Below are 25,587 nucleotides of genomic sequence, written 5' to 3' on the forward strand. Positions count from 1 at the left end.
AGTTCCCTTTTCCCTGCTTGCACAGTCCTTTGTGTTCTGCGAAGAGCTTTGCTATCTATGGTGCCTCACAATCAAGTAGGGAGATTCCTGAGTCTGCCCTTCCCTAGCTACTTCAAGGCCAACTCAGATTCTGTAAAACTTTCTGAAACACTTCTGTTCTTCTGTGCAACAGCTCTCCCCTCAATAAATTTACCCTGGAATAATCTGGAAAGCCAGGGGCTCATCACCCTCAGCCATTCTCCAGTCATTTGGTGTCCATCCCTTCATGAAGACCTGGAAGAGACAAGTGGATTTGATGGTGGGTCTATGCCTTAGAGCCTCTAGTGTTCATGGAGAAGCCAGCCCTTTCCTCCTTCACTAAGCTTTGATGTCCCAATGGGCCTCTCTTCCTAAGGCTTCCAAAGACTTCCTGGGGAAGTCTTTGCCTTCCCACAGGGAAGAAAAAGAGCATCAAACACATACAGCACAAACGCTCAAATCCCGAGAAGGACCTCAGATTCAGGGGGCCCCCTGCTTGCCTCCTGGCTTCACTAGGGAGTGGGCCTACAGGGACAATCCAGGTGGAGGCCCATCCCAGGCCTCTGCTCTGTGCCCTCTTCTAGATGTGGATGGAAGATGAGCTGGACCTATACAGCTTTGTCCTCCCAAGTTTTCCTCTGATTCTGCCCCTCACCTCTTCCTTACTCGTGCTTGCCTGATCCCTCTCACCTCCCCCCTTCCTTTGCTTAGCCAATAGCAGACTGTGGTCTCTGACCCCTATCCCACCCAGGGTGGGACTGGAGGGCTGAGAGATCTTCATGCTCATGGAACATTCCTGGCAGAGCCACCCTTCCCAGACTCATACTGCAACTCTCAAGAGCCCTATATCCTTTTGTATCTCTCCCAGACTTGGTTGTTCTCTTGCTGTGTGGATATTTTGTTTCCTTTCTCTGGGTGCCTTCCGGCCTTCACTTCTATTTTCTGCAGCAGGTGGGCATCACTGTAATGGCCGAGTGAGTGTGTGTGTGTGGGGGGGGGGGGGGAGGGTATAGTGTGATGGAAACACCAGTTCTGGGGTCTGAAGGTTTCATTTGAGAACCCCTTCTGCTCCATAAGCTCTATAAGAACTTGGAAAAAAAATCCCAAATAAATAACTTACATCTTCAGGTTGGAAAAGCTGTAAACTGGGGAAAGCAGTGATGCGTAAATCTGAGTTTTGGGGTAAGGAATGGAAGGCATGGGGCGCCTGGGTGGCTCAGTTGGGTAAGCATCCAGCTCTTAATTTTGGCTCAGGTCATGATCTCATGGTTCGTGAGTTAGAGCCCTGAGTAGGGCTCCATGCTGGTACTTCAGAGTCTGCTTGGGATTCTCTCTCTGCTTCTCTCTCTCTCTCAAAATAAATAAATCAACTTAAAAAAAAGAAATGGAAGTCATGGTTATCCATTTGAAAGAATTTACTTGAAACAGCGGGATGCTGTACAACCTCTCTAGCCCTGCTGTGGACTGTATATATCTCAAATGTCTCCACTTGGCTTTCTCCCCCACCATTCTGCAGACAAGTCTGGATGTAGGGAAGAAAGCCCAGTTGACCACCCCTGGAATCAGATACTCTTGTCTCAACCCCCTCCATCTTGTTTTCTACCCCAAACCAAAGGCAGAGGGGCTCAGGCAAGAGTATCTTGTTTTCTCATACCTGGCACAGATCCCCATTTTCCATACCTCAGGGGAGATAGAGGGCTCTAGAGCTCAAGAGGAAAAGTCCCAGAAAAGTCCCAAGCTCTGCTTCCCTAATGATACTGGCCAAGGCTGAACTAAACTAACCCTGTTTGCAGAATTCCTCAGAAGGCAGAGTCTCATCAGAACCCTGCAAAAAATGTGAGGATCAAGGAAGAATTAGACTCCTTTACTTGATGGCTGTTGGGGCCCTCCCCACATCCTCCCTCTGCAGTGACCCACAGTCCTCTCCATTTACCTTCATCATGGAAGCCAGGCTCTTTGCATGGGGGTCACCCTATCCCCAGCCACGTGTTCTGCTGTACCTCACTTCTCCCTCAAGTAACTGTGAAGTGTCAGCTCTACCCAAGGGGCCTGCCCAGCCATCCACTGCTGGATGAGGTGGAGTATTCCTCTAAAATTCCTTCTTCATTCCAGTGGGGACTAATGTGATGACTGAGAAGTAAAGACCAAACTGGGAGTCACTTTTCACCATGTTTGTGCTGGAGGGGACCTGGATGTTAAGGAGAGGTGGAAAGGGCTGGTTAGTGGGCTGCTTCAGGTCCTCCTACCATCCCATTGGGAAGAACTCACCACTAACTCAAGTACTGTCCCTAGGTGATTTACCTGGCATCTGGCAGAGCATGAGCATTTACATCCTATAAGGGAAAATGTCTGTTAACCCAGAGAAATGGAGAAAGCGGCTGGGAGGACTTGATGGTAGCCTTTATGTCATTCCAGAGTCCCATTGTTAGATTTTGGCTTTTATGCCAGACTTGGAACAAGGATAAAGGGTGAGCAGGGATTGGGGAAGTGATAAGTGAGGGAGCCCAGGGGTGAGGTCAGAGATTTTTCAGGTCCTCCTTGCTGCTGTTGGGACTGAGGATCTTGGAACATGAAGGAGCATTAGAGGCTGCAGAGGCTACCATGTGTTTCCTGCCCCTTTCTTGCCTCCTGCCTTTTCTCATTGTCATGGAGACCAGGGCTGATTTGTCAAGGGGACAGCATCTCCCCCTCCGAGATTTTCCCAGCTAAGTTCCCGGCTCTGTACCCAGTTTCCTACCACTATTCTGGCCACAGCTGCTTTCTGTCTGGCCTCTGCATTTCTTATGAAGGCAGGAATGATGGCTCCACAAGGCCCACCAGGAACACAGAGCCATAACCATCGGGCCTTGATCTGATTGGAGTACAGGGAGCCACTTCCTGCCGGGGTGAATTCTGAAATTCATCATGCACAGTCTTGCTTGTAATAAGATTAATAACAGTTTCCATGGATATCGAACAGAAGATTCTAATACCCATCGAGGGAGGTTCAAGTGGATGGCGTCTGATGGCTCTGGCAGCCCTGAGATTCTCTGAGTCTGAAATACCTAATATCATCACTAATTCTCTGTAATTTATACTAATGTTTTCAATGATGCATGTCATTAATAATAATGGCTATGATAATAGCCAATCTCAAGTGTGATCTATAGAACTACACAGTACTTCTGAGACATACTTACCAAAGTCCATACTTACCATTGGTACTTTACCAGAAAGGAAACTAGAACCAAGAAATGGCTCTGAATCCAGCTACTCCCACAGAATGGCCCCTCACCCACAGGAGCCATTGTACTTGCCTTGGGTTACTCAGGACCCCCACACCCAGTTCTCTGCAACTGCCTCTCTTTGTTCTCTCCATCCTGCCCCCCAACCCTGTTTAAAAGCTCCCGTGAGAGCCACTTGCCTCCTTCCACCCCTGCTTGATAAGACACAGGATTTCAGTCCTGACTGGGCACGTGTTTGGCACAGAGCCAGTAACACCCCCCCCCCCCCCCCCCCCCCCCCCCCCCCCCGCCATGTCAAGTTCCTTTGGAACTTAAAACCTAGCTAATGCTTCCAGCCAGAAGTGCCGCCTTGGGCATGTGGTTCTGGCCAATCCATCCATCCATTCATCCATCCATCACCTCCTGGATAGTGGGTTCCCCGAAGCTATACGTTATCTTAAAATAAATGAAAACAGACCCATCTTGTAAAATCAGAGATCCAGAAACTAGCTCATGTCCCTGCCCCTCAGGGAAACATAGAAGGCCCTCAAGGGCATGCACAGTGTCCTTTACTTTTATTTTGCTTTCTTTTAAAACCAGGCACAGTGTGGGGCACACAGCAGGTCAGCAAATGCATGTTGAATGCATGCAGCACTGATTTCTCCACCTCTCTCACTTTTTCTGCTGGGTTCAGTCTTCTTGAATTCAAGGTTCACACGCCAGGGTTCAGGCCTTTGACATGAAACCCAGCAAACTGTGTTTCTATTCACCTCTGCAGCTCTGCAGGTACCTTCGGTACAAATCCATTTATTGAATGTTTATCCAGCTCTGCCACTCACTTAACTATGTGATGTTGGGCAAGATATTTAACCCCTCTCTACCTTAGCTTCTCCAACAGAAATGTTAATAATAATACCTACTTCACTGTGTTGTTTTGATGATAAATTGAGATTATATTAAAAACAAAATCTTAGAACAGTGCATGGCACATAGGAAAATCTCAATAATGTCGGCTATTATTAGCAATTTAATTTTGCAGTTCAATATCCACTTGGAAAATGCTAACCTTTTGTCAACTTAATGAAGGGATAAAACTTTCCCGTAATTAGTCTGGGTAGGTAAGGCAACGGGCCCATCCTCGGTAGACGGGCAGAAATTGTAATCCTCCAGAGATCCCCAAAAGGAATGGGTGGAAAGTATGTAACAGGGATTACTGGGTGTAACTGAGATCTCAACTCCTTCTTCATAATATTCCTTCTCAGACAGTGAATGAGACACCTGCTTTGTATCAGGACGTACCCAGTCGGTGATGGAGGTGTGAGGCTCTGAGGTTTTTCTTCCCAACGTGGGAACAGCATCAGGAAGTTCAGCTAGCAGAGGTAACAACGGTTCAAGGAACAGGGGCTATCTTGAATACAGCATAGGGAATGTCCAGGGGAAAAATCTCACTCCCGCAACGTGTATAAATGCTAGACTCGCTGCTGGGTGTGCCAGGGAGCACCCATGAACACATGGCACAGAGGAGGTGGTAAAAGAAGAGGGGGTGTGCTCATCGTCACTTAACCAAATGGGCAGCTGGACGGAGCGGCCTGAGGCCGTGGGAGGCTGGTCAGTGGGCTGACTGGCTGTGGACCAGATGGGTTTGGGGATCCCATGGAGATGGGTGAAATTCCAGCTTCACCCCCTCATCACTAAGAAACCAAGCGGGTGCCTGCAGGAGGCACCGGCAGTGCAGAAAGGGATTAGGGAATCAGATCTCTCTTGCCCCAGCCCCACAGAGACTCCAGATGCGGGCCCAGAATCCTGGCTCTCGCTCACATTTGACTGCTGGCTAAAGGAACCAGAGGCTCAATGATCCCAACAAGAACAAGAAAATAGCCAGGCAGGAGCCTGAAATCTGCACCCATTTGCCTAGAGTTGGTGAGCTGAAGAAAGATGCCAAGTGTCCAAAATGAGGCCACAGGGCAAGATGGCTGTGCCCGTCAGAAGATGCTAAATGGCCATGATGGGCATCACAGGGTAGCTTGAGACATAAAGGGCTCCCCTCTACAGTCCGTTGGGAAACACAGCAATTCCCTCTGCCAGAGGCTGCAAGGAAGGGAAACCCTGAGTCTTGTAGTAAAACACTGACCAGCTGTGAGGTGGGAAAACTTAAATAGATCACAGAAGATCAGATCACTAAGATCTTGGGTTTAAGGCAAAAACAGGTATTTTTAAACTGTGAAGGGAGCCGTGTTCCTTTTAGGTGTTGGGAGAGCAACATGGATGGGTCTGATTCTATTACGCAAAGGTAGAAACCTCGGGTATTTACCCATGAGAAGCCTTGTCACAACAAACTTCCTGCTGCCAACCGCATCGCAGGGAGCGGCTGGGTTTGAGGATCGAGGTGTGCTATTTAAAACCATGCGTTGGGTTTTCGCCCGCTGTCTGCCAAGTCTTGTCTTTTGAAGAAGGGTGTCGATTTTACCAGCAGCAATTTGTAGCTATCACAATGGTGGCGAGAACAGAGGAAGCCCCGCCTGGCTCAGACCCTCACTGCAGACAGACAGACAGACAACAGAGAATAGAAGACACAGAAGGACTCAGGCCCTGCTTAGGAAAATTCAGTACCTACAGACTGTGGGAGAGAAGTTATTACTGGTGTTGGAAGGGGAAAATCTGAGACAATGACCTTCCTTTTACCTGGCTGGAAATTATATCCCTTTTAAAAAAGAAAAAGTGTGTGTCATTTCTCTTGGAATTTCAAGAGTGTTATGATGGCAAAATGAAAGCATCTCCTTTGAGGGGAAACTGAAGAATGCATCATTATCAAGAATTTGGGGAGGGGTGCCTGGGTGGCTCAGTCAGTTAAGTGTCGGACTCTTGATTTCTGCTCAGGTCATGATCTCCCGGTTGGTGAGATCTAGCTCCGCATCGGGCTCTGTGCTGACATCTCGGAGCCTGCTTGGGATTCTCTCTCTCCCTCTTTCTCTGCCCCTCCCTTACTGGTGCATGGGCACATTCTCTCACTCTCAAAATAAATAAACATTTTATTTTATTATTTTTTAATGTTTTATTTAGTTTTGAGAGAGAGAGAGAGAGAGCATGAACAAGGGAGGGACAGAAAGAGGGAGACATGGGATTGGACGTGAGCTCTTTGCTGACAGCAGTGAGACTGATACAGGACTCGAACTCACAAACTGTGGGATCAGGACCTAAGCCGAAGTTGGATACTCAACCGGCTAAGCCACACTGGAGCCCCAATAAACAAACATTAAAAAAAAAAGAATTTGGGGAAAGGGGGGTTGGACTATTGGTCAGAAAGCTTAATAATTAGGTTGGGCTACCTCTTCTTTGCAAAAGATCAGAGAACTGAAGCTTTTCTCAATCAGGAAGAAGGATCTGGGTGGGTAAGCCATACTCCTGGTAGGGACTAAGAGTTTAGGAAGAAGAAGAGGTGGGAAGATGGGTGTGGTCATTGGAGTGAGCTGTTGTGAAGCTTTCTATCTTATGAGGATGAAGTTAACAGGCTTTCAGGGCAGAGGGGACTAGGTGAGACTGGAGGTAGAAGGTTATTAAGCAAGGGACCTCCTAGACATCACCAGGGCAGGAGAAGGGGTGATCACAAGGATGATCTGAGCAAGACCTTCTGAAGCCTGGGGGGATCTTCCTGGCCAGGGGAGGGAATGCATTACAGGCCAAGAAGGGCCAGAAAGGCCAGTGCGAATTCAGAGGAAACCACTTAACAAAGGGACCTTTGCCTGGAGTCAACATTCTGAGAATTTTACCAGACATGGAGGCCAAACCAATTGCTTCCAGATTAGGCAGTAAATCTGAGTACTTCCATCATTCTAAAATATAATCTATAATGGACTGAAGGGAGGAAGAGAGAACTGGTGAGGCAGTGCGATGATATGGGAAGAGCGAAGGTTTTTCAGCCAGACTTACTGTGTGCCCTTGGGCAAGTTATTTAACCCCTCTGGGGCTCAGGCCCTTCATCTGTAAAATCAGCATAATAATATCTACTTTGGGAGGCTTCAGTAAGAAATGCCTGTCAAGTACCAACACAGTACCTGGAAACTGTAGGTGCTTAATAACTGTTAGTTTCCTTCCCCTCCCCAAAGCTGTGCTTGAAAGTCGATCATTATATGTCCAGTCGGACTGTCCAATATGGTGACCAGTACTAGTCACAGGTGGCCCTCAAGCACTTTACACATGGCTAGTCTGAACTGAGATGTGTTCTGAGTGTAAAAAACATACTAGATTTCCAAAACTTTGGTGGTGTGGTGGGGAACTAAACTTAAATGTCATATTTATAATTTTATAGTGATTACACATTGAGATAATAATATTTGGGATATATTGGATTAGCTAAAATATGTTATGACAATTAATTTCACCTGTTTCTTTATACTTGCTTTAATGCAACTACTGGAAAATTTAAAATGACTGTGGATCACACCATATTCCTATCTGACAGTGCTAATCTAGCCATTAGATGTAGCTAGGGTTGGGAAGCTGTGTTCCAGAAGTTTATTCGTTTTTATACTTTGAGTTTATGCTTTGGTTCCTTGTTCCAGTTTCCCAGGAAAAAACCCTTTTGAAAAAGTGTCATTCAGGGCTCAACCAAATGGGTGGAGGGACCTGTGCACCCCTGGTGGCTAAGTGTGGTGGTGGCCACAGTACAGGAAAAAGGAGGCAGGGCTGGTATTTGAGATAGAGAGGTACCAGGTGGGACAGTCAGAATAGCTGCAGACGGACCATTCCTTCTTCACCTGGAGCTTCACTCCAGATCCCTCTACCATTCTTTATTTCAGAAGGACGACCCCATTCTCTCTTATTTCAGAAGGCTCCCGTCGTATACACGAACTTGGCAGGGAGCAGGCTCCCACCAGGCAGTAATAAACACAGGTGCAAGAGAAAATGTCACTTCAAAGCCACCTTCGGAAAACCGCAGTTTCCAGAGAAATGAACAGCAGACATTCACAGATATGAGAATGTTCTTTTTTTTCTCTCTCCCAAGAAGTGTGGTTGGTTTTGTTTTTTTAGACTGTACATTTTACTGTACATTTTTTTTAAGCAAAGAAAGTTGGCATTTATATTCTGACCACAGGGATGTTGCTTTCCAAAAGCCCCAGTCAGAAACATGACAAACAGAAGTGCAAGTACATATCATGTCACGACAGAGCTTGGGGTCACTGACAGGAGTAGACAGTTGGTTCCTCCTCTTCCGGTGTCCACCATTTTCCCTCTGGGTGTCTGAACCCAAAGGCAAAAAGAAAGGTGGTATTTGGGCTCAATTCCTCAATGGCTACATTTAGAAAGACTGAAGGAGAAAGGTTCAGAGAGAAAAAGGAGAGAAGAAAAACTCGGGCAGGGGAAGAGGGAGGGAAGGAGAGATTTCCTTTCTAGTCACCCAATTTTGTGGTTGCCACCATGATGGGGGAAGACATGTGCTCTGGCCCCAGGACTGGCCTGGAAAATCAACTTGTGTCGGGAAGAGACTGGCCTGGTCTGTTAATGACTTTGTCAGGACCAGAAAGGGACTGGGGAAGGCAGAGAGTCACAGGAAGGACAAGTATGAAGACAGGAGAGTAGAAGGGAGGAGAGAGGAGGCAGGAGGGATCTGGGTCAGTGGAGAAGGACAAAGACAAGGGATTTGGAGGCTCCCGGGCTGGAGCCAGAAGGCAATCCTGCATAGACAGTTCCCCACCAGCTCCTGTGTGTTCCAGGTGGGTTTGGGGGCCGCCAGCTCAGCTCCGGGTCTGAGCCTATTAGAATCCTTCAGCAGAAGGGGACTCACCTGGATGTTGTATGTGGTGTGGTTGGCAAGTGGAAGAAGGGAGAAGAACAAAAGAGAGGCTAAAGATCAATGGCAGAGACTCAGAAGAGCAAAGGATGGGTTGGGGAGACCGAGGGAGAGGTAGTATGTTGGCAATGAGGAGAGACCTGAAAGATGGAGAGCAAGAGAGACAGAGATGTAGGAGAAAGCCCTCGAGATGCTTCTCATGCAGTATCTCCATGGCCATATGTCCTCTGCCCCCTCTTGACATGGTCTGGGGTGTGAAGGTTAATGCCCCTTGTGGAAAGGAGCCCATGTACCCTTCCCATCGCCATATGTCATTTCCACAGATGGATCCTCCTCAAGGATGTCATCCAGGAAAGGCGTCCCCCCATGTGCCACCCTGAGCCACCTTCCTCAAGGACAGACAAGGGATGGACTCTGGACACAGAAATGCCCGAGCCAGGGTGTAGACAGCATAATGAATCCCAAACACCACCCCAGGAAGTGGCCTGACTTGGTCACTAACTCACTGTGTGACCTTGGGCAAGTCCTTTATGCTCTGGGGGAAAGGGAGAGAGGGCTAAGGATGAGATGTTTGCAAACACCTCTTCAAACTTCAAAACCCTACCATCCTAAAAAGATTCAGATTCTCCCCCTCCAAAACCTCCAGAAGACTTCCTCTGTGTCCAGGAGGAAGCATAGCGACGCTCTGTACCAGCTTGTGCTGTTGGTACTGCTGATCTGGAAACCATAACATCTAGAGGCATGGAAGAGTTCATTTGTCCTTAGAACTTAAAGGGAATCCCAAGAGCTGGTACAATCCAGTATTTTGCGAATTAAGAGACTGAGGTCCAAAGAGAAAAAAGGTCTTGCCCAGTATGATCAGCTGGTTCTCCGGTGGTGGCTCCAGAACCCGAATGGAGAGCACTGGACTCCAAGTCCAATGCTCCTTTGGCCATCCCACTCTGCTTTCCTCAGAAACCCTCTTGGCCTGTCACAGGCTCATGGGGACTTTCTGTCCCAGCTTCCCCTGAAAGAGGTAAAAATCCTAAAGCAATTCCAAAGGTTAACATCCTTTATGCCCTTAGGTCTCATAAAGCCCTTCTCCCTTTCCCACACATAAGTCCTGGAAGTTAACCTTCTGGCTTAAGCTGATGTGACGGCTGAGGGGCATCATGTTTAGCAGAGGAAGCTGGGTCAGGCATGGCGGTGGGGGCCCATCCCTCCCCAGTGCTCAGGTGGTTGGGAATAACGAGGAGTCTGGGCAGGGGATGCCCTAGTCTTCCTTCCAAACAAGTGTGGGACCAGAATCACTCCCTTCTCTTGTCAACTGACAGTAGATAATCTCCCACTACCAGGGCTGCTGGGAACCCGCTCTCGCACGAAGAGTAAATTCTCCGTGATCTGTGTGAATGAAGAGGAGGAGTCTGGGAAGTGGGAAAAATAAGTTGAGGAATAAAAACAACACTGGAGCCATAAGCAATCCAAAGCCGCTTGCTTACACGCTACATTCGTGATTAGAAAGGAGGGAGTCCGCCTTTCCAAACACTCAGGGCTCAGTCCGACATTTTAGCGATCGAGTCCGCTTTCCCTGAGCACACCCCGGCTGGGTGGGGGGGGGACAGGCCTGGAAGGGGGTGTGGGTGGTGGTGGGGGCGTTGACAGGGAGACGAGACTGTCCCTGGATGTAAACATCACCATGGAAACTCCACAAAGACTTGCCAGTATAGATTCTTTCCCCTTTATCCACCCTGCAAGGGTGAGAGGAGGAGCCCCCCCTCCACCTCCCGCCCTACGGGCCTACACCGTGCTCTCCATCACCCACTCGGAGCTGCCAAATGTTCCCCGGGCCCCCACCAGGTCACTCTCCTCAAAGGGCAAGAGCATGCCGTTGACAGAGAGGCTGCGCTTTGTCCAGATGTTCGAGACCCTCCGAGGGGGGCTGTAGCCACCCGGGGCGACCCCTCCGGCTGCCGCAGCCGCAGCGGCAAAGTCCCCCATGTCGAAGGAGTGGCTGCGCTTAGCCTTGCCCTCCAGGGGCAAGGGGAGCAGGCTCCTGGCCCGAGTGGCAGGCGGCCCCAGCAGCGGCTCTCGGTCCGAGTGGTGGCCCCTGGCTGATGTCCCAGACCCTCTCCCGCCCGGAGTCCTGGAGTCCAGCAGCTCCTCCTTTCTCTGACTCTTGAGGTCCAGGGAGGCAAAGGCCCCCATCAGGCGGTCAAGGTTGGGCTTGGGGCGGGGAGCAGGCGGGGGGAGCCTCCAGGGGCCCCGTCCCAACCCTGCAGCCTCCCCGCTGCCCAGGGAGCTGGAGGAAGAGGAGTCGCTGCCTCGGGCCAGGTTGGCACTGAAGTGCACGAGCTCATTGCGCACCACCACCTTGGGCGGCCCCGGCACGGGCGCCCCGCTGGGCGCGCTGGCCAGAGGGGGCGGCGGGGCCCCGTTGGTCTGCGAGTGCACGTTGCTGACCGCGGCAGCTGCCAGCTTGCCTGGGGCCTCCTGGTTGCAGACTTTGTAGCGCACCATGAGGATGACGATGAAGACCAGGAGTGTGGCCACGATGATGCCGCCGATGACCAGGATCATGGTGCCACCCAGGATCTGGCTGTGCATCGACTGGCACTGTGGGTAGTCAGCCTTGGTGAAGAACTGGGCACAGCCCACGATGTTGGTGGCTGTGAGTGTCGTGGCCGTGTCGTCCCACATGGCCAGCACACACAGGTCGTAGCCGGTTCCTGACACCAGGTTGTTGACCACGAAGGCCTTGTTGGAGGCTGGAATCATCCTGGGGTGGGTGGACGCAGAGGGGGAGGACGGTGAGGGTCGGCAGAGGCGGTAATAGAGAGTGACGAGGACAGGAGAGGCAGGGAGAGGGAGAGACAGACACAGGGACACAGAGGGAATGAGGTGGAGCAGAGGAGAGAGGGACAGGTGAAGAGACAGGAAAAGGAAGGGAGGGCAGGTGACAGGAAGTTGACAGGAAGTTGTGAAGGAGTCCGAGAGGTAGGAGGTGAGGGGTGCAGATAAGGAGCCAGAGAGGGACGGGGCAGGGGGTGGGGATGAAAAAGGCAGTGACAGAGTTTCGGGGGTAGAGGGGTCAGCGAGAGGTGCACACACAGACCAGGTGTAGAAATACAAAGGCCAGGGGTGTGGAGGGTGGTTAAGAGATGGAGGTACAGAGAAGAAGGGGGACGCCTCGGGGAAAGAGATGGGAGAGGAAAACCGGGAGGGGCAGAGGGAGAGACACAGAGAGGCAGAGAGGTTAAAGGCTGCAGAAGCAGAGACTAAACCAAGGGAGCCCCCTCCCCCAGCCTGACTCCATGGTTCCCTCAGACTCTGGGAGGTGGTGGGCGCCAGGCCCACCCTGGCCCTGCTCGAGTCCCCCGGGGACTCTACCCCTTTTTGTGTCCTGGAGATTCATCCACACGACCAACCGGAGCCCCTCCCTGGGCCTGCGCTGTGCAGGGAGAATGCTTGCTGCTGCAAACCGGCTAGAAAGGGTCTAAGCAGAAGAGAACTGGAAGCGGGGCGAGGGTGTTGACAGAGGTGAGGGGCACCACACGACGTTGAAGATGGGAGGGCGATTCTGCTTCCCAGAGAGAAGGGATGATTCCTCCGTCATGGGCATAGCGGGCCAGCCTCATCCAGAGAGGCCTGGAAAGAGATTCTCTGCTTGGGGAGGCCTGGACTGGTCCCTCGGCTCTGGGAGGCTCTGGTGGGGCAGCAGTGTCCCATGCTGGGGCCCGTCCACTCTCCTGGGCCTCTCCCGCCTGGCCCCTCCGGCAGCCTGGAGGTAAACCTTGATCGTTAAGGCCCTGTCTGGGTATCAGGCCTTGTGACATCTCGGGAGACCATGCCTGTGTCACCCCATAAACACTCCTGCAGAGAGATTCACCTCGGCCTGGAGGGGCCACGTCCCTCTCTGCCTTTCCCACCGCCCCTCCTCCCAAAGGGCCCTCTGTTCTCCAGTCCCCTACTACTCAAGGGCTCCATCAGCACCCGTCAACCCCTCAAACCAGAGCCAAGCAGCTTAATTGAGATCTCAAATATGAAATACCGGAGCCTGAAAACTTCCACCAGGGAACTCAGCGTGCAGGATCGGAGCTGACAGGCATTTATTGACATCCCGTCAGTGGGCAGCCCCAGAGGCTGTTGCCTCCCTCCTCATTCTCCCAGCCTGCTCTGCTGATGGGGAAGCCACAGGGGAGGAAACTTTGTCCCCAGCCCCGCCCCTGGCCCATAGCTATAAGAGGTAGGGTGGTGGGGCTGGGGCTGGGGCTGCGGCAGGGGGAGGGGGGGGAGGGAGAGGAGGGGGACAGGACAGGGGGGAGGGGGAGTTGCACAATTGCCAGGCCTACAGGCCAGCCCCTTGGGTCTATCTGTTTCACCTGGGCATCACAGCAACCCTGTGAGGATAGGGACTGGTGCTGTCATGACAGAGGAGGAATGGCCAAGACTCAGAGAGGTGAAGTGACTGGCCTGAAGTCACACAGCTAGGACTGCTAGGAGGGGCCACTGGCCTTTAACGCTAGTTTCTAGGCCCATAGTCTGGGCTTGCTCCTTACCATGTGATAAACATGGGGGCATTTTTCCTCATCTCACTGAAAAGCCCGCCCCACCCTGTGGCTTGTCAGCCACCCCTTCCTTGGAACAGTGCCCAGAACACCACCGGGGCTCACACTCCTCCTCCAATAGGATCTCTGGTCTGCTGGGCCACCCACTGGGCAGAGCCCAAGGAGTCCTATGTGACCAGGGCCCCACAGGCCCCACTTCGCTTCCCCTCCAAGCTAATGATGTAAGTTGGAGAGGCAGGAGCTGTATACACCCAGAACACAGACGACAGTAAGAGCCAACACTACGTGTCAACTGTAGGCCAGGCCCTATTTTCTGTCTATTAACTCCCTTAGTCCTACAGCAACTCTCCAAGGTGGCCACTCTCGTGATACTTACTCTGCAGACAGGAAGGAAGAGGTGCTGAGGTAAGAGGCAAACATATACAGCTAGCATTTGGCTCCAAATTCGCGCCACCCAGCACCTTGCTGGGACATGAGTAATGTAAGAGCACGTCCATTCAAGGAGGGGATGGCCCAGCTCGTTTACTGAACACCTGTTGTGTGACAGGGTTTCCACATTCAGTATGGCATTCAACCTTTGCAACGATCCCAGGACACGGGGGATGGACCATGAGCCCAGAAATCCTATCGGAGTTTGGCTGTCTCCTCCTGGAAAGCAGACTACCACTACTGCTGATTAATAATAAAGAAAAAGAGGAGTTAACACCGAGGGCTGGCTTACTATGTGCCAGGCACTGTTCTGAGATCTTTAAGGGGATTAATACTCATAATAACAATTGTCATCTACATTAGACAGACAAGAACCAGAGGCACAGAAAGGTTAAGCTGCCTCCCCAAGGGCACCCAGCTAGTAACTGACAGTGCTGGGATCTGAACCAGGCAGTTGGGCCTCAGGGCCCCCACTCCTGACTACTGAGCCATCCTGCCTCTCAGACACTGCCCTATTTTCCTGAGGCCTCAGGGCAACTTTGTTTGGGCAGGACCCTGCCTGGCCTCTCCCCACCACCCCCCAGTCCCTGCTTCCCAAATCAGGCAAGATCAGAAGGTGATGAAGCCCCAAAGGGCTGTGTTGTTGACAGAAGTGCGATAGGGCGAGGCAGATCCTTGGCACCAGGGATGAGGGGTTGGGCTGGAAAAGCTTTGGACCTTAACTGGCCTGTCAGCAACAAGGCGGAGGAAAGGGACTACCTTCCAGGATTAAGAGCAGGGACGCAGCTCCTGGTTCCTGTGTGTGTGTGTGTGTGTGTGTGTGTGTGTGTGTCTACTTACAGGAGAGCCAGAGCCAGCTGGCTCCAAATAGCCTTGGCAGTCAAGTCTGCCTTTGCCAAAAAAACGGTAATTGCCGAACACTAACCTTGTGCCTGGAAGTCTGCGCACATTATCTCACTTAACCCTCCTGACAGCCCCCGGAGGGAGTCATTATCATCATTCCCAATTTAGGGAAGGGGGACGTTAAGCAGTTGTCGCTTCCCCTCCCTCAGGGGAGTGGTGGAGCTGAGGCCAGATCTGGATCCTCGGGGACTCAGAGCCCACACTTCTAAGCAAGACTGCTTCCCACCCCAGGCAGTCAGGGAGATGAACTGCATGAGAAAGTCATGTGAAATGGGCACTATTCAAACTCTAGTGACAGAACTGAACTCATCTCTGGCCCGGGTGGCCCTGTCTACCTGCTCATGCCCCACAACACAATCAACTGCTGATCCTCCCGGTGAGAGGTGGAGAGCCTGGGTCCCCCTTCACTGCTGTCCATGCCCCACGGGCACTGTGGTGGCAGGTTCTCCTTCTGGACTTCTCCCTGCCTTCCCTCTCCACACACACACTTTTGCTTAGGTCCTACCGTCTCTGGTGTGCCTGAATGCAGCAGCCTCCAAACAGCCTCCCTGCCTCCACCCGTGCTCCCTTAAAGTCCATGCTCAGCACCGCCATCCCCAGAGTGCTCCATCTGAAACAACTCTGGCCATGCCCCTTGCCCACTGAAACATTCTTCAAGGGCTGCCCATGACCTACAAGAGACAGGCCAAGCTCCCGAGCTGGGCTCCCAAACCGGACTGCCCATCACACTCTTGTCCTTCCGTTCACACACCCTCTGACTCTGCCCACGGTCTTTAGGAAAACACCTCGGAATCAGCTGGGTTCTTTAGGGGTAGAAGGCACACACACAAAGGGATATGTTACAAGGACCTCATTACAAAGGGGTAGATTTGGGGATGGGGGACCGCAAGGGAACATGTCATAACCCAGGGTTGATAGCAGCCAAGCTGTTAATCTAGCCCTGAGCATATCAAGGGGAGGTCACCAGATCCAGGAAGGAGAAAGACCCATGCAGGCCAAGCAGAGCTACTCTGTGTGTGGCCCACAGGTCCACGAACAGAGAGTACAGAAATTCAGAGTAAGCATTATGAAAGTTTTCTAGCAATTTGGCATCGGCATGACATCCCAGTGCATGATCATTTTTTGTGATAACTTATTTCCATTACATTCTTATAAAAGCATTGGTCTCCAACAGATTGGGAAACAGCGCAAATCCCTCACTATGACTAGCTTGAGAGGGACTGATCCAGAGTAGGGATTCTCAGCCTCGGCACTGATGACACTTTGGGCCGAAAATTCTTTGTTGTTGGGGCTGTCGCGGGCGCTGTAGGATGATTGCAGCATCCCTGGCCTCTACTGCCTGGACATGAGTAGCATCTCCAGTTGTGATGACCAAAGATGTCTCCACACATTGCCAGATGTTCTCTGGGGCCAACACACTGGAATAGAAAATTTGGTTGAGGGACAGAGGCAGCCAGGGGCAACCTTACAGCACAGGGACTGGCCAAATAAGTATCCTCCTCTCCACCCTCCTCCCCACCTTCTGCTGTTGCTCTCTTTGGCTGACCCCAACCAAAAGCTGGGGCTCATGGCTGCACACTGGTCAGCCTTCCAGGGCACACAGCAGTATAGAAGAGGGGATCTGGAGAGGCCACGCAGTATATCTGGCACAGCCATCAGGTCACAGCCCTCCTTGCAAAAGACACATGCTGAAATCCTCATAGGTTTCTTCTCTCCATCACGGAAACCAGCGACATCTCTGTTAGCAGAAAACATGAATTGCTATTTTAAGTTAAGTTGCCCCAACACATTAAATGTAACTAAGCTCGCGTGTTCTAAAGCACAATTTAAGGCTGCAACCCCAAGCACTTACCCAGGAAAAACAAAACAGGAGTACGTGGCTGCTCCTGGGTTGTTTTTCTTTTTCCCTATTAATATTCGTTTGGCATTCATTCATTCAGCTTCATACTGCCAGACATATCTATAGCTGTTGTCTACAGCTGATGCCGGAGGCTTAGGAGGGAATCATAGGAGCATGCCGGTTATCCCACTATTTGTTGTCAGGTCTGTCTTCCTTTCACCTGTCCCCACTCTGTGTGGCAAGGAACTACATTTCCCAGGCTCCCTTGCCTGTTCCCAGGCTCCTTGGCCCGGGGCTTCCAGGAGCAGTTGGCCAATGGGGGCACTGGAAGGAGGGTGGGAGGAACAGGAGACGCCAGCTGTTTCTTCCTCTTTTTCTGCCTCTGGTGGTGGTTTCCCATCAGTTCCTGAGCCCGCTCTGTGATCCCAGCTCCTGGGGTTCTGGTTCATGCCAGATAGATTTGGATCTCAGGTTCTGGTCATTCCGTCTCCAGTGCTTCCCACCACTGGGTGGGGGTGGATGGGTGGTAGTAGCTGTAGCCAATCCCTGGGTGCCTCACTGTGCCCTGTTGTTGACACCCCTCCCCAGCAATTCCAACCCCTGTGTAGCCCAACCCCTGTACTGAATTCCCCCTTAGATCTAAAGCGAGCTTTATTCTTCTCAATAAATCCTGACTGAATCCTATGTGGCACAGGAGGTAACCTTTCCATGACGAGAATGTTCTGCCTGTTATCATTTTCCCCTTTCACTTTGGGAAAAGACCATCATGGCTTCCTGCCGGCGGCAGCACATCTTGGCCTAACCTCGTGGAAACTCCAGCTTCGGGAAGCACTGTGCCACTTTCTCTGAGTGACTCCCCACTCCCCACATAAGCCGCCTTGACCCCTTTGCATCTAGCAGCCCCTCTTCCTGGAAATCACCTATCTTTCTCCACCTGGTGACCACGGCCCTTGAGGCCTGACCCAGACGTCATGTCTGCCCCCTCCCCCCCACTGAGAGCTGCCCCTGCCCTCCTCTCCCAGCGCCCTCCCTGCATTCCTCCCTTAGAGCTCTTCTCTGGCTCCCTGGAGGCCAGGGGCCATGTCTTATGTCTTATTCACTTCTATCCCCACTGTCAATCATGGTGTCTGGCCCAGAGTCACTGCTGAGTAAATATTTACCCTACGGTTGAGTGAATGAAAGAGCACTATGTTAAATGTTAAGGTCTAGACAAATGCGAGTGAATCTTATTTAAATATGACGACGGCTGGCTAATGGTGACTCTCAGACACCGGCTGGTCCTGCGGAGGTCTTTCCAGAGAGGCATTTTTCTATAGCCTTGAGGCTGACCGCGTGGCCTCCTGGCAACCTTTAGGGATGTGTATGGGTGTGTCAGTGCGGGCACGTCTGTGCATGTGTGAAATAAAATGTGTAGAACACGTCTGTGTGTCTCAGTGCCATCTGAGAGCTGAGTGTGTGTGTGTGTGTGTGTGTGTGTGCGTGTGTAGGTGTTCACATATATATAGTACGTAAGGGTTCTGGTCCCAGGCAATGTTAGTCACTGCCCTGCCCCTCTGCGGCCCAGGCCTCACCCCCTTCAGACACTCTTGCATGTCCCTGACACTTCTGAGGTGACTCCCATATGACCTCTCCCAGAGTCACTTGCAGACCAGGCCTGCTCTTTCCTAACTGCTCCCGTTAAAGGCACTGGGGGCATCCGGGAACAAATGGGAGACACGCTGAGTCTCTGCCTGGGTCTCAGCGCAAAGCCTGCGAGCTGACTACCAGACCTACTCCCTCCTCCCTGGGCTTGCTCTGGACCACATTCCCCCGTCTCCCTTGCAGTTAGGGGATTCCAAGTGGTACATTCTGGCAAACAGGATGTGTTCCCCGCCCCGAACCAGGCCTTAAACGAGAGGGACTGCCTGCCCCGCGCTCTCTTTCCTTTCTGCGGCCAGACTCGGGGTGTGGTGACCCGACCAGGCGGGTGACAGCAAGGCCCGAGGGGTGGTGGAAGCCGCTGCCCGCATCTCCAGGTGAAGAAGGCCTCCTGACTAACCCGGTTTACCGCCCTGGACTCTCAGGAGAGCGAGACATCAACTTTGATTGCGTTTGAGGCTTTCTGTGTTTGCAGCCATTTGTGGCAACCTTAGGCTCTCCTGACTAGTGCAGGCTCTGCAGATGGGACAGGGAGGGCCTGGGGGCTTGCTGCCCGCGTACATGGGTGCCGGCCCAGAGGGCTGAGTGTGTATGTGTGGAAGAGGAAGACACTGGTGCTGGTATCGACGCAAGAAACACAATCTCTGCTTTCTTGGAGTTGTCAGCAAATGCGCCTCTTTTTATCTCCAGCCCCCAGCCCCTCAGCTCCCCCAGCACCACTTCTTTGCAGGTGCATGTCCCCTCGTCCGTGATATACCACGGCTGCCCGCTGAGCCCCAGCACTAATTTGGAGAAGCCACGTCAAGCTGCCTTACTCCACTTCCCCGGCTCTGCACCCTCATTACCCGGCTCTTCAGAGAAGCACCAGCCTGCCAACCTCTCTGGCCGGCTGCGAGATCTCGGGGCACATGAAAGAGCCTCATTAAACCGAGGCAAGCGTCCCCGCTCCCCAGCCTCTCCTTCTTTCTGCAAGCCCCCAAAGGGGCCTGTTTGCATCCTGCACAAACCGCAAGGTGGAAAGGAGACCGGGCCGCTTCTATCCTGCATACAACTTACAGAGTACCTACCACGTGCTGGGCACTTGACAGTCACGGTCTCTTTGATTCCGTGCACGGGCGCTCTCGGTGGGAATAATTATCCCCATGTTACAGACGAAGAGACTGAGGCTCAGGCATACGGGTCACCTGCTCAAGTGCACACTGCCGGAAAATGGCTGAGCCAGTGCTGTAAGCCCGGGTCGTCAGACCGTGGAGCATGAGCCTCCCTATACTGAATTACCTTGAACTGAACTGTGCAGAATCCGACTTTGGCAGGAAGTGAGTCTTAAGAGTCAGGCTAACTGACAGCAATAATAAAAAAAAAATCGTGTATTGCTATCACGACAGCTTATATTTATTGAACACTTGCCGTATGTCAAACACTGTTCTGAGTATGCTACATATATTAACTGATTTAATTCTAATGGCAACTCTGGGAGGGAGGTGTACCATTATCCTCCATGTACAGATAAATAAATTGAAGTGCAGAAAAGTGACTTGCCCCAGGTCTCACAGAGGGAACATGTGCACCTAACCAAGGCTTGAACTCAGCGCTCTCACATTACTTCATGATAGTAATGCTCATGATAGCCCTGAGAAGTTCCTTTCACAATTATGCTCCCATTTTAGAGAAGGTAACTGAATTGCCCCGAGGTTGCACAGCTAATTAGAGGTGGAGGTGGGATTTCAGGGAGGGATGAGGGTTGTCTGGCTGCTTCCTTATGCTCCTGTAAGGTCTGAAGACTGTGAGGGAGCCATGTGGGTATCTGTGGGCAGTTTCCTCACAGAGGGAGCTGCCAGTACAAAGGCCCTGAGGTGGGAACAGTGAGGAAGCTGGCATGGCTGTAATAGAGTGGTGGGAGGGAAGAGTGACAGGAAATAGGGTCATCAAAGTAGTAGCCAGGAGCGAGGTTCTGGAAGGCTCGCAAATACGTTCAGTGCTGTGTTCCAATCCTGAGTGTTGGCTGAGTGCCAGGGTCGAGAAGGATTCTGAGGCTGTGTTCAAATTCCGTGGGACAGAGTAGCATGGGGCAGGAAGGATCTGTGTCTCAGATTTGTTGTTTCTGGTCTAGATCAGAGAATAGTTACAGAGAATTTACTGGAAGTACCGATGCAAGTGGTGGCCACCCTTCTTCTGGTGTCTCATGCCAGACGCCGGTCTTCCCTAAATGCCTGGCCCTGAGTGATAGCAAGGGAAGGCACATGGCCACTCTTTAGAATGGGATTATCATGGAGCTGGCGTGACTGGGTGAGGGCTCCAAGAATCAGAAGCCTCTTACCAACTTCTGACAAGGGCCAGGGGCCAAGGACCAGGCTCTGTCTCTGCCTTTCTGCCTTTGCCACTGCTGAGAACACAGGCCCCCTACCCCCTCCGGGTGCCTTGAGGCCCTCCGCAAGTAAAGAAGCCACATTCAAGATTACTGAGATTCTGAGGCAAAGGCCCCCCCCGCTACCCATTCCCACCACCCTTGGGAGAGCAGGCAGGGTTGGGGATCAAAGCCCTTGTTTATTTGGCCTCTGGGTGAACTCTCTGGCTCTCCTCCCCCTGCGTCTTCTGAGACAGCAGCCAGAGGATCTTGTTACAAGCCAGTCAGATCAAGTCCTTCCTCTGCTCAATGCCCCCAGTGAGGCCTGTCTCATGTGTCAAAGTCCTGGCATGGCCCACAGGTCCCATGTGATCTGCACATCTCCTCTTATTTCCTCTCTTCCTACTCACCCTGATCACTCTGCACCAGGGCCTGGCCTCCCTGCTATTCCTCAAACCTGCCAAAGGTGCTCCTGCCTCAGGGCCTTTGCACTGGCCATTGACCTTACCTCAGTGCTCTTCCACCAGGTGTCCATATGCCCACTACCTCACCGCCTTCAATTCTGCTCCAATGTTACCTTCTCTGATCACCCATTTAACACCACAGGCTCTCCCTCGCCTCTATCTTGGGTCCCCCATGCCCCTTACTCTGCTCCATTTTTACCCCAGTCCACTTTTATTGCCTGAGAGAAAGATGCTGTCATTGGCTTACTTACTATGCTTACTATTTTTTAATGTTCATTTATTTTGAGAGACAGAGAAAGCACGCATCAGTGGGGGAGGGGCAGAGAGAGAGAGAGAGAGAGAGAGAGAGACAGAGAATCCCAAGCAGGCTCCACACTGTCAGTGCAGAGCCCAACCTGGGGCTCGAACTCACAAACCATGAAATCATGACCTGAACCGAAATCAAGAGTCATACACCTAACCAGCTGAGTCACCCAGGCACCCCTTCCTATGCTTCCTCTTAATTATCTTTTGTCTCCTTCCAGTAGAATCTCAGCTCTCCTTCTGGAGACCAGGGTTGTTGTTTTTTTCTGCCTCTTTTGTTCACTGATATTTCCCCAGCCTTTAGAACAACACTTGGCACAAAGTCAGCCCTTAAAAACATTTGTTGGGCAGGTGAAGGAAATGCATGTTCTATATTTGCACCACCAAAGAGTAGCTACATGTGGCTATTTAAATGTAACTTCAAATTAGTTAAAATGGAATCAGACAAAAAATTCAGGTCCCCAGTCACGCTAGTCACATGTGGCTAGAGGCTGCCACACCGGACAGGGCAGTAGGATGCTGCTCTTCCAGAGCATGCTGGACAGCTTTGTTACGTGCTCCAGCAGGAGACAGGTGCTTTCCTGCGTGAGCCCTGGCACCCCAAACGGATGGGGCCAGCCCAGGGAACGCTGTCCGGTTCAGAGGCCACTCCTAAAGGTTTCAATAGAATGCCTGTGTTTCTCTTTCTCCCCACAAGCTCTCTCGGTGACTTTGGAAAGCTTCATCCCTTCTTTCTGGTTTTTCCAGCTTTTCTTGACTCCTCTGACCTCAGGGTTTACTGGGATCCTTCTGGGGTTTCCCTGGGCCGGGCTCAAGCTCGTGTGCTCCCAGAGTGCTCTCTTTGCCTTGCCAAACTGAAGTTTGAGGCCCCCACCCTCTGGTCCTCTGTTTCTACATCGTTGTTCCTGTTTTTCCACTTTCCGCCTGTTAGTTACAGTTCTGTTGCATAAGTCTCTATTAAGAAAAATCCCTGATAAATCCAATCCCGACGATAGATGTCACCCCTCCCAGGAATACCTACCATTAGAAAGAAAGAGAAGCTTCAGAGGCAGCCGAGGGCAGTGGTGATGAGCAGACCCTGGAGCCAGCCTGCTGGGTTCAAATGCTGGCTCGGCCGTTTCCCAGCTGTAATAACTTACCGTGGGCAATTTCTTAACCTGCCTGTGCCTTAGTTTCCTAAAAATACCTCATTTCTGTAAAATGGGGCATTTATAAGCTCTGCTTTATAGGGTTGCTATAAGGTTTAACGAGTCATGATTCACAAAGAACCTAGGTCGGTGTCTGGCACAGAGTAAGCTCCTCTTGAGGGATTGTTATATAAAGGAGTTGGTGATGCTGAACCAAAAGAAACGTATCTCTGACGGTGGAAATGCAGGCCTCGGGGATTTGTGCCTAACAAACCTCACACAAGCTAGAAAGCTGAAGACCTGGGGTGTGCCTGGGTCCTGGCTGGGTCGGTAGGGAGGCATCGTGCCTGCAACACTCACTGCAGGACATGTACCCCCACCCACCACGTGACTCCAAGAGTGTTTTCCAGAAGACAGGTGGTGACCAGTGTTAGTTAAACCCTGGCTGAGTGATTGCAGAGATGGCTGGAAATCAGGCCAAAGTGAGCCAAGCTCCAGCAGGCTGCCTCTTCGCTCCCCTCCCCAGAGGAAGGGCTTACCTGGTGACAGGTGAGGGTCTGACCCGGGGGAGACCCTTCCTTTGCTCTCTGACTCGGGAAGTGTGGCAGATCTGGCTGCCTGTCAGGGTATGGGAAATCGCCAGGCCCCGGGTTTGGCTGAGACTATAGTGTCACTGGGGGAGGCTGGCCCCGCTCCATGGTGCTCTTCCTCTTGGAGGGGTTAAAGTGCTGATACTGGGTCATCAGGGTTCAAAGCCAAGCACCATCACTTACCGACTGTGTGACCTTGGGCAAGCCACTCAACCTCTCCGTAAAGAGGGAGGTTTACAGTTCAACAGGGTTGCTATGAGGACTAAAGAGTCAGCACCTGTGTGCTCTGACCAGTTCCGGGTCCATAGCGAGCACTCAGCATATGCTAGTTGGTACCTGAGGAGTCATCTGGTCTCAATGGGGACGGAGAGATCAAGTTCCGGCCAGCTAGGCAGCATGCAGCCCAGCTCAGAGGCAGCCATCTGAGACCTGATGGTCTGTCTCCGTGTGGCCGCTGGCCCAGCTTGGTGACTCACCCACGTCTGCTGGTTGTTCCAGCCTCCCCTGCCGTCTCCACACACAGACCTCAGGAGCACTGCTGGAGAGGGGCATGGGTCCCTCTGCAACAGACTGTTCTGGCTATCAGCACTGTGCTCGCCACTCCGCAGGGGCAGGCCAGGCAGCCCCTCCAGCTTCTCACAACCCTGAGTGGAGGAGAGTCCTGGCCCACGTTGGGCCTTCTTCTTATGGGCCCCAAGCCACCCGCCTGGGAACACTCAGAACAAGGCGTTATTTATTTATTTTGTGTGGACACATCAGTGCTCCTCAAACTGGGCTTTGCTCTCCCATCCCACGTTGAGCTTTTTGCCTCTGCAGAATTAACATTCCCATTCCTTCCAATTTCCTCAGGGCCCCGGGTTCCACGTACAACCCGGGTGCTCCCCTCCAGTAGCATGCCAGGGTGGGTTTGGCCCTTCTCTCTGGGGCGGTCTGAGCACAGAGAACAGAGTCAGACCCCACCTTCCCCCAATGGGACATCCTACTTCTCTTGAGCCTCTTCCCATTCCCACCCAAGATTGCATCAGAGTTTCTGGAAGCTGCATCCCATCCGTGGCTCCGCACGGTCAATGGAAACGTTCTGTGATTTCCCCCAGGCTGCTATTAAGTCATGTTGTTCCATTCTGTTCCCTGGAAGCAGTGTTTCTACGATTGCAGACTTGTTTCTACCACCGCAGCCGACCCAGCAAGCTCTCCCGCCCGTGTCGGGCCTCTCTCTCTGGGTCTTTAATTTCTCTCCATCTCTCTTGATCCAGGTCTCTGTGGATGGGGAACTTCTCCCTGTATTTACTTGTCCTTCGCTCCCAGCCCCCAAGGACTGGGTTGGCATGTCTCAGAGGAAAAAGCGTGGGTTTCGGAATCAGACAGAAATCTCTCTTTGAGGGCCGGTTCTGCCCCCAACCGTGGGACTCCGGATCACTTTCTCCTTCCGAACCTCTTCGCTCATGTGTGAAATGAGGATAGCAGGACAACCTCCTGTGTGGGTATGAAAAATGAAATGCAGTGGAGATAAGCATGGCCGCCCCCTCCCAGGGCGGCTGGTTACCCCCGTGAAGATGACGATGATAGTTGCCTTTCATCTCCTTGAGGAGCTGAGAAAGCTTGCTCACTAACAATTCATCACTTACAGAAAAAATGCAGAAGGTGTCAGACCAATTACACCTCGCTGTAAACACAGGAGTGTTCAAACAGAAGATTCCCCACCAGCTGCGTCCAAAATGCACCGGAAAAGCTAACTGGCAGACCCAGGTCAGTGCCACCCAGTGATGTCCCTGAACAGACAGTTCCCCGCATTGTCAGATCCATAATTTCACGGTGGCACCACCCAGCGGCAAAGTCACCTGTGGCACCAGCCTTCTTAAAAATGTTATCACAGCGGGGCACCTGGGTGGCTCAGTTGGTTAAGCGTCTGACTTCAGCTCAGGTCATGATCTCCTGGTTTGTGGGTTCAAGCCCTGCCTTGGGCTCTGTGCTGACAGCTCAGAACCTGGAGCCTGCTTCAGATTCTGTGTCTCCCTTTCTGTCTCTGCCCTTCCCCTGCTCACGCTCTGTCTCTCTCTCTCTCTCTCAAAAATAAATAAACATTTAAAAAATGTTATCACAGTACTTGCTTCAGCTGCATGTATACTAAAGTTGGAATGATACACAGATTAGTGAAGCCCTTGCACAAGGATGACGCGAAAATTCATGACGCATTCCATATTTTTCTGAAATTCTGCCCCACGCTACACCGTAAGTGAACCTTGAGGACATTCCGCTCAGGGCAATAAGCCAGATACAAAAGGACCAAAATGGCACAATTCCACTTATACGAAGTTCTGAGAGTGGGGGGAGACAAGAACTAGAAGGGTGGCTGGGGGGAAGGGAAAGGGGAGCTGGTGTTTGATGGATGCGGAGTC

At 51.8% G+C, this 25,587-nt stretch overlaps 1 protein-coding gene and 1 pseudogene across 1 annotated transcript in view; one reads left to right on the forward strand and one right to left on the reverse strand.

Moving 5' to 3' along the window:
* Nucleotides 1-8,190: 8,190 nt before the first annotated feature.
* The window catches only part of LRFN2 (leucine rich repeat and fibronectin type III domain containing 2), a 181,367-nt gene continuing 163,970 nt past the window's right edge, over nt 8,191-25,587 (reverse strand). The window contains exon 3 of the mRNA XM_058733829.1: nt 8,191-11,764. Within this exon, the coding sequence (XP_058589812.1) occupies nt 10,786-11,764 (979 nt within the window). The 3' untranslated portion in view covers nt 8,191-10,785. The remainder of the gene's footprint in view (nt 11,765-25,587) is intronic.
* On the forward strand, nt 25,296-25,395 carry LOC131515589 (U6 spliceosomal RNA; annotated as a pseudogene).

This window comes from Neofelis nebulosa, chromosome 6 (assembly GCF_028018385.1).
Source record: "Neofelis nebulosa isolate mNeoNeb1 chromosome 6, mNeoNeb1.pri, whole genome shotgun sequence".
NCBI classification, from domain to species: domain Eukaryota; kingdom Metazoa; phylum Chordata; class Mammalia; order Carnivora; family Felidae; genus Neofelis; species Neofelis nebulosa.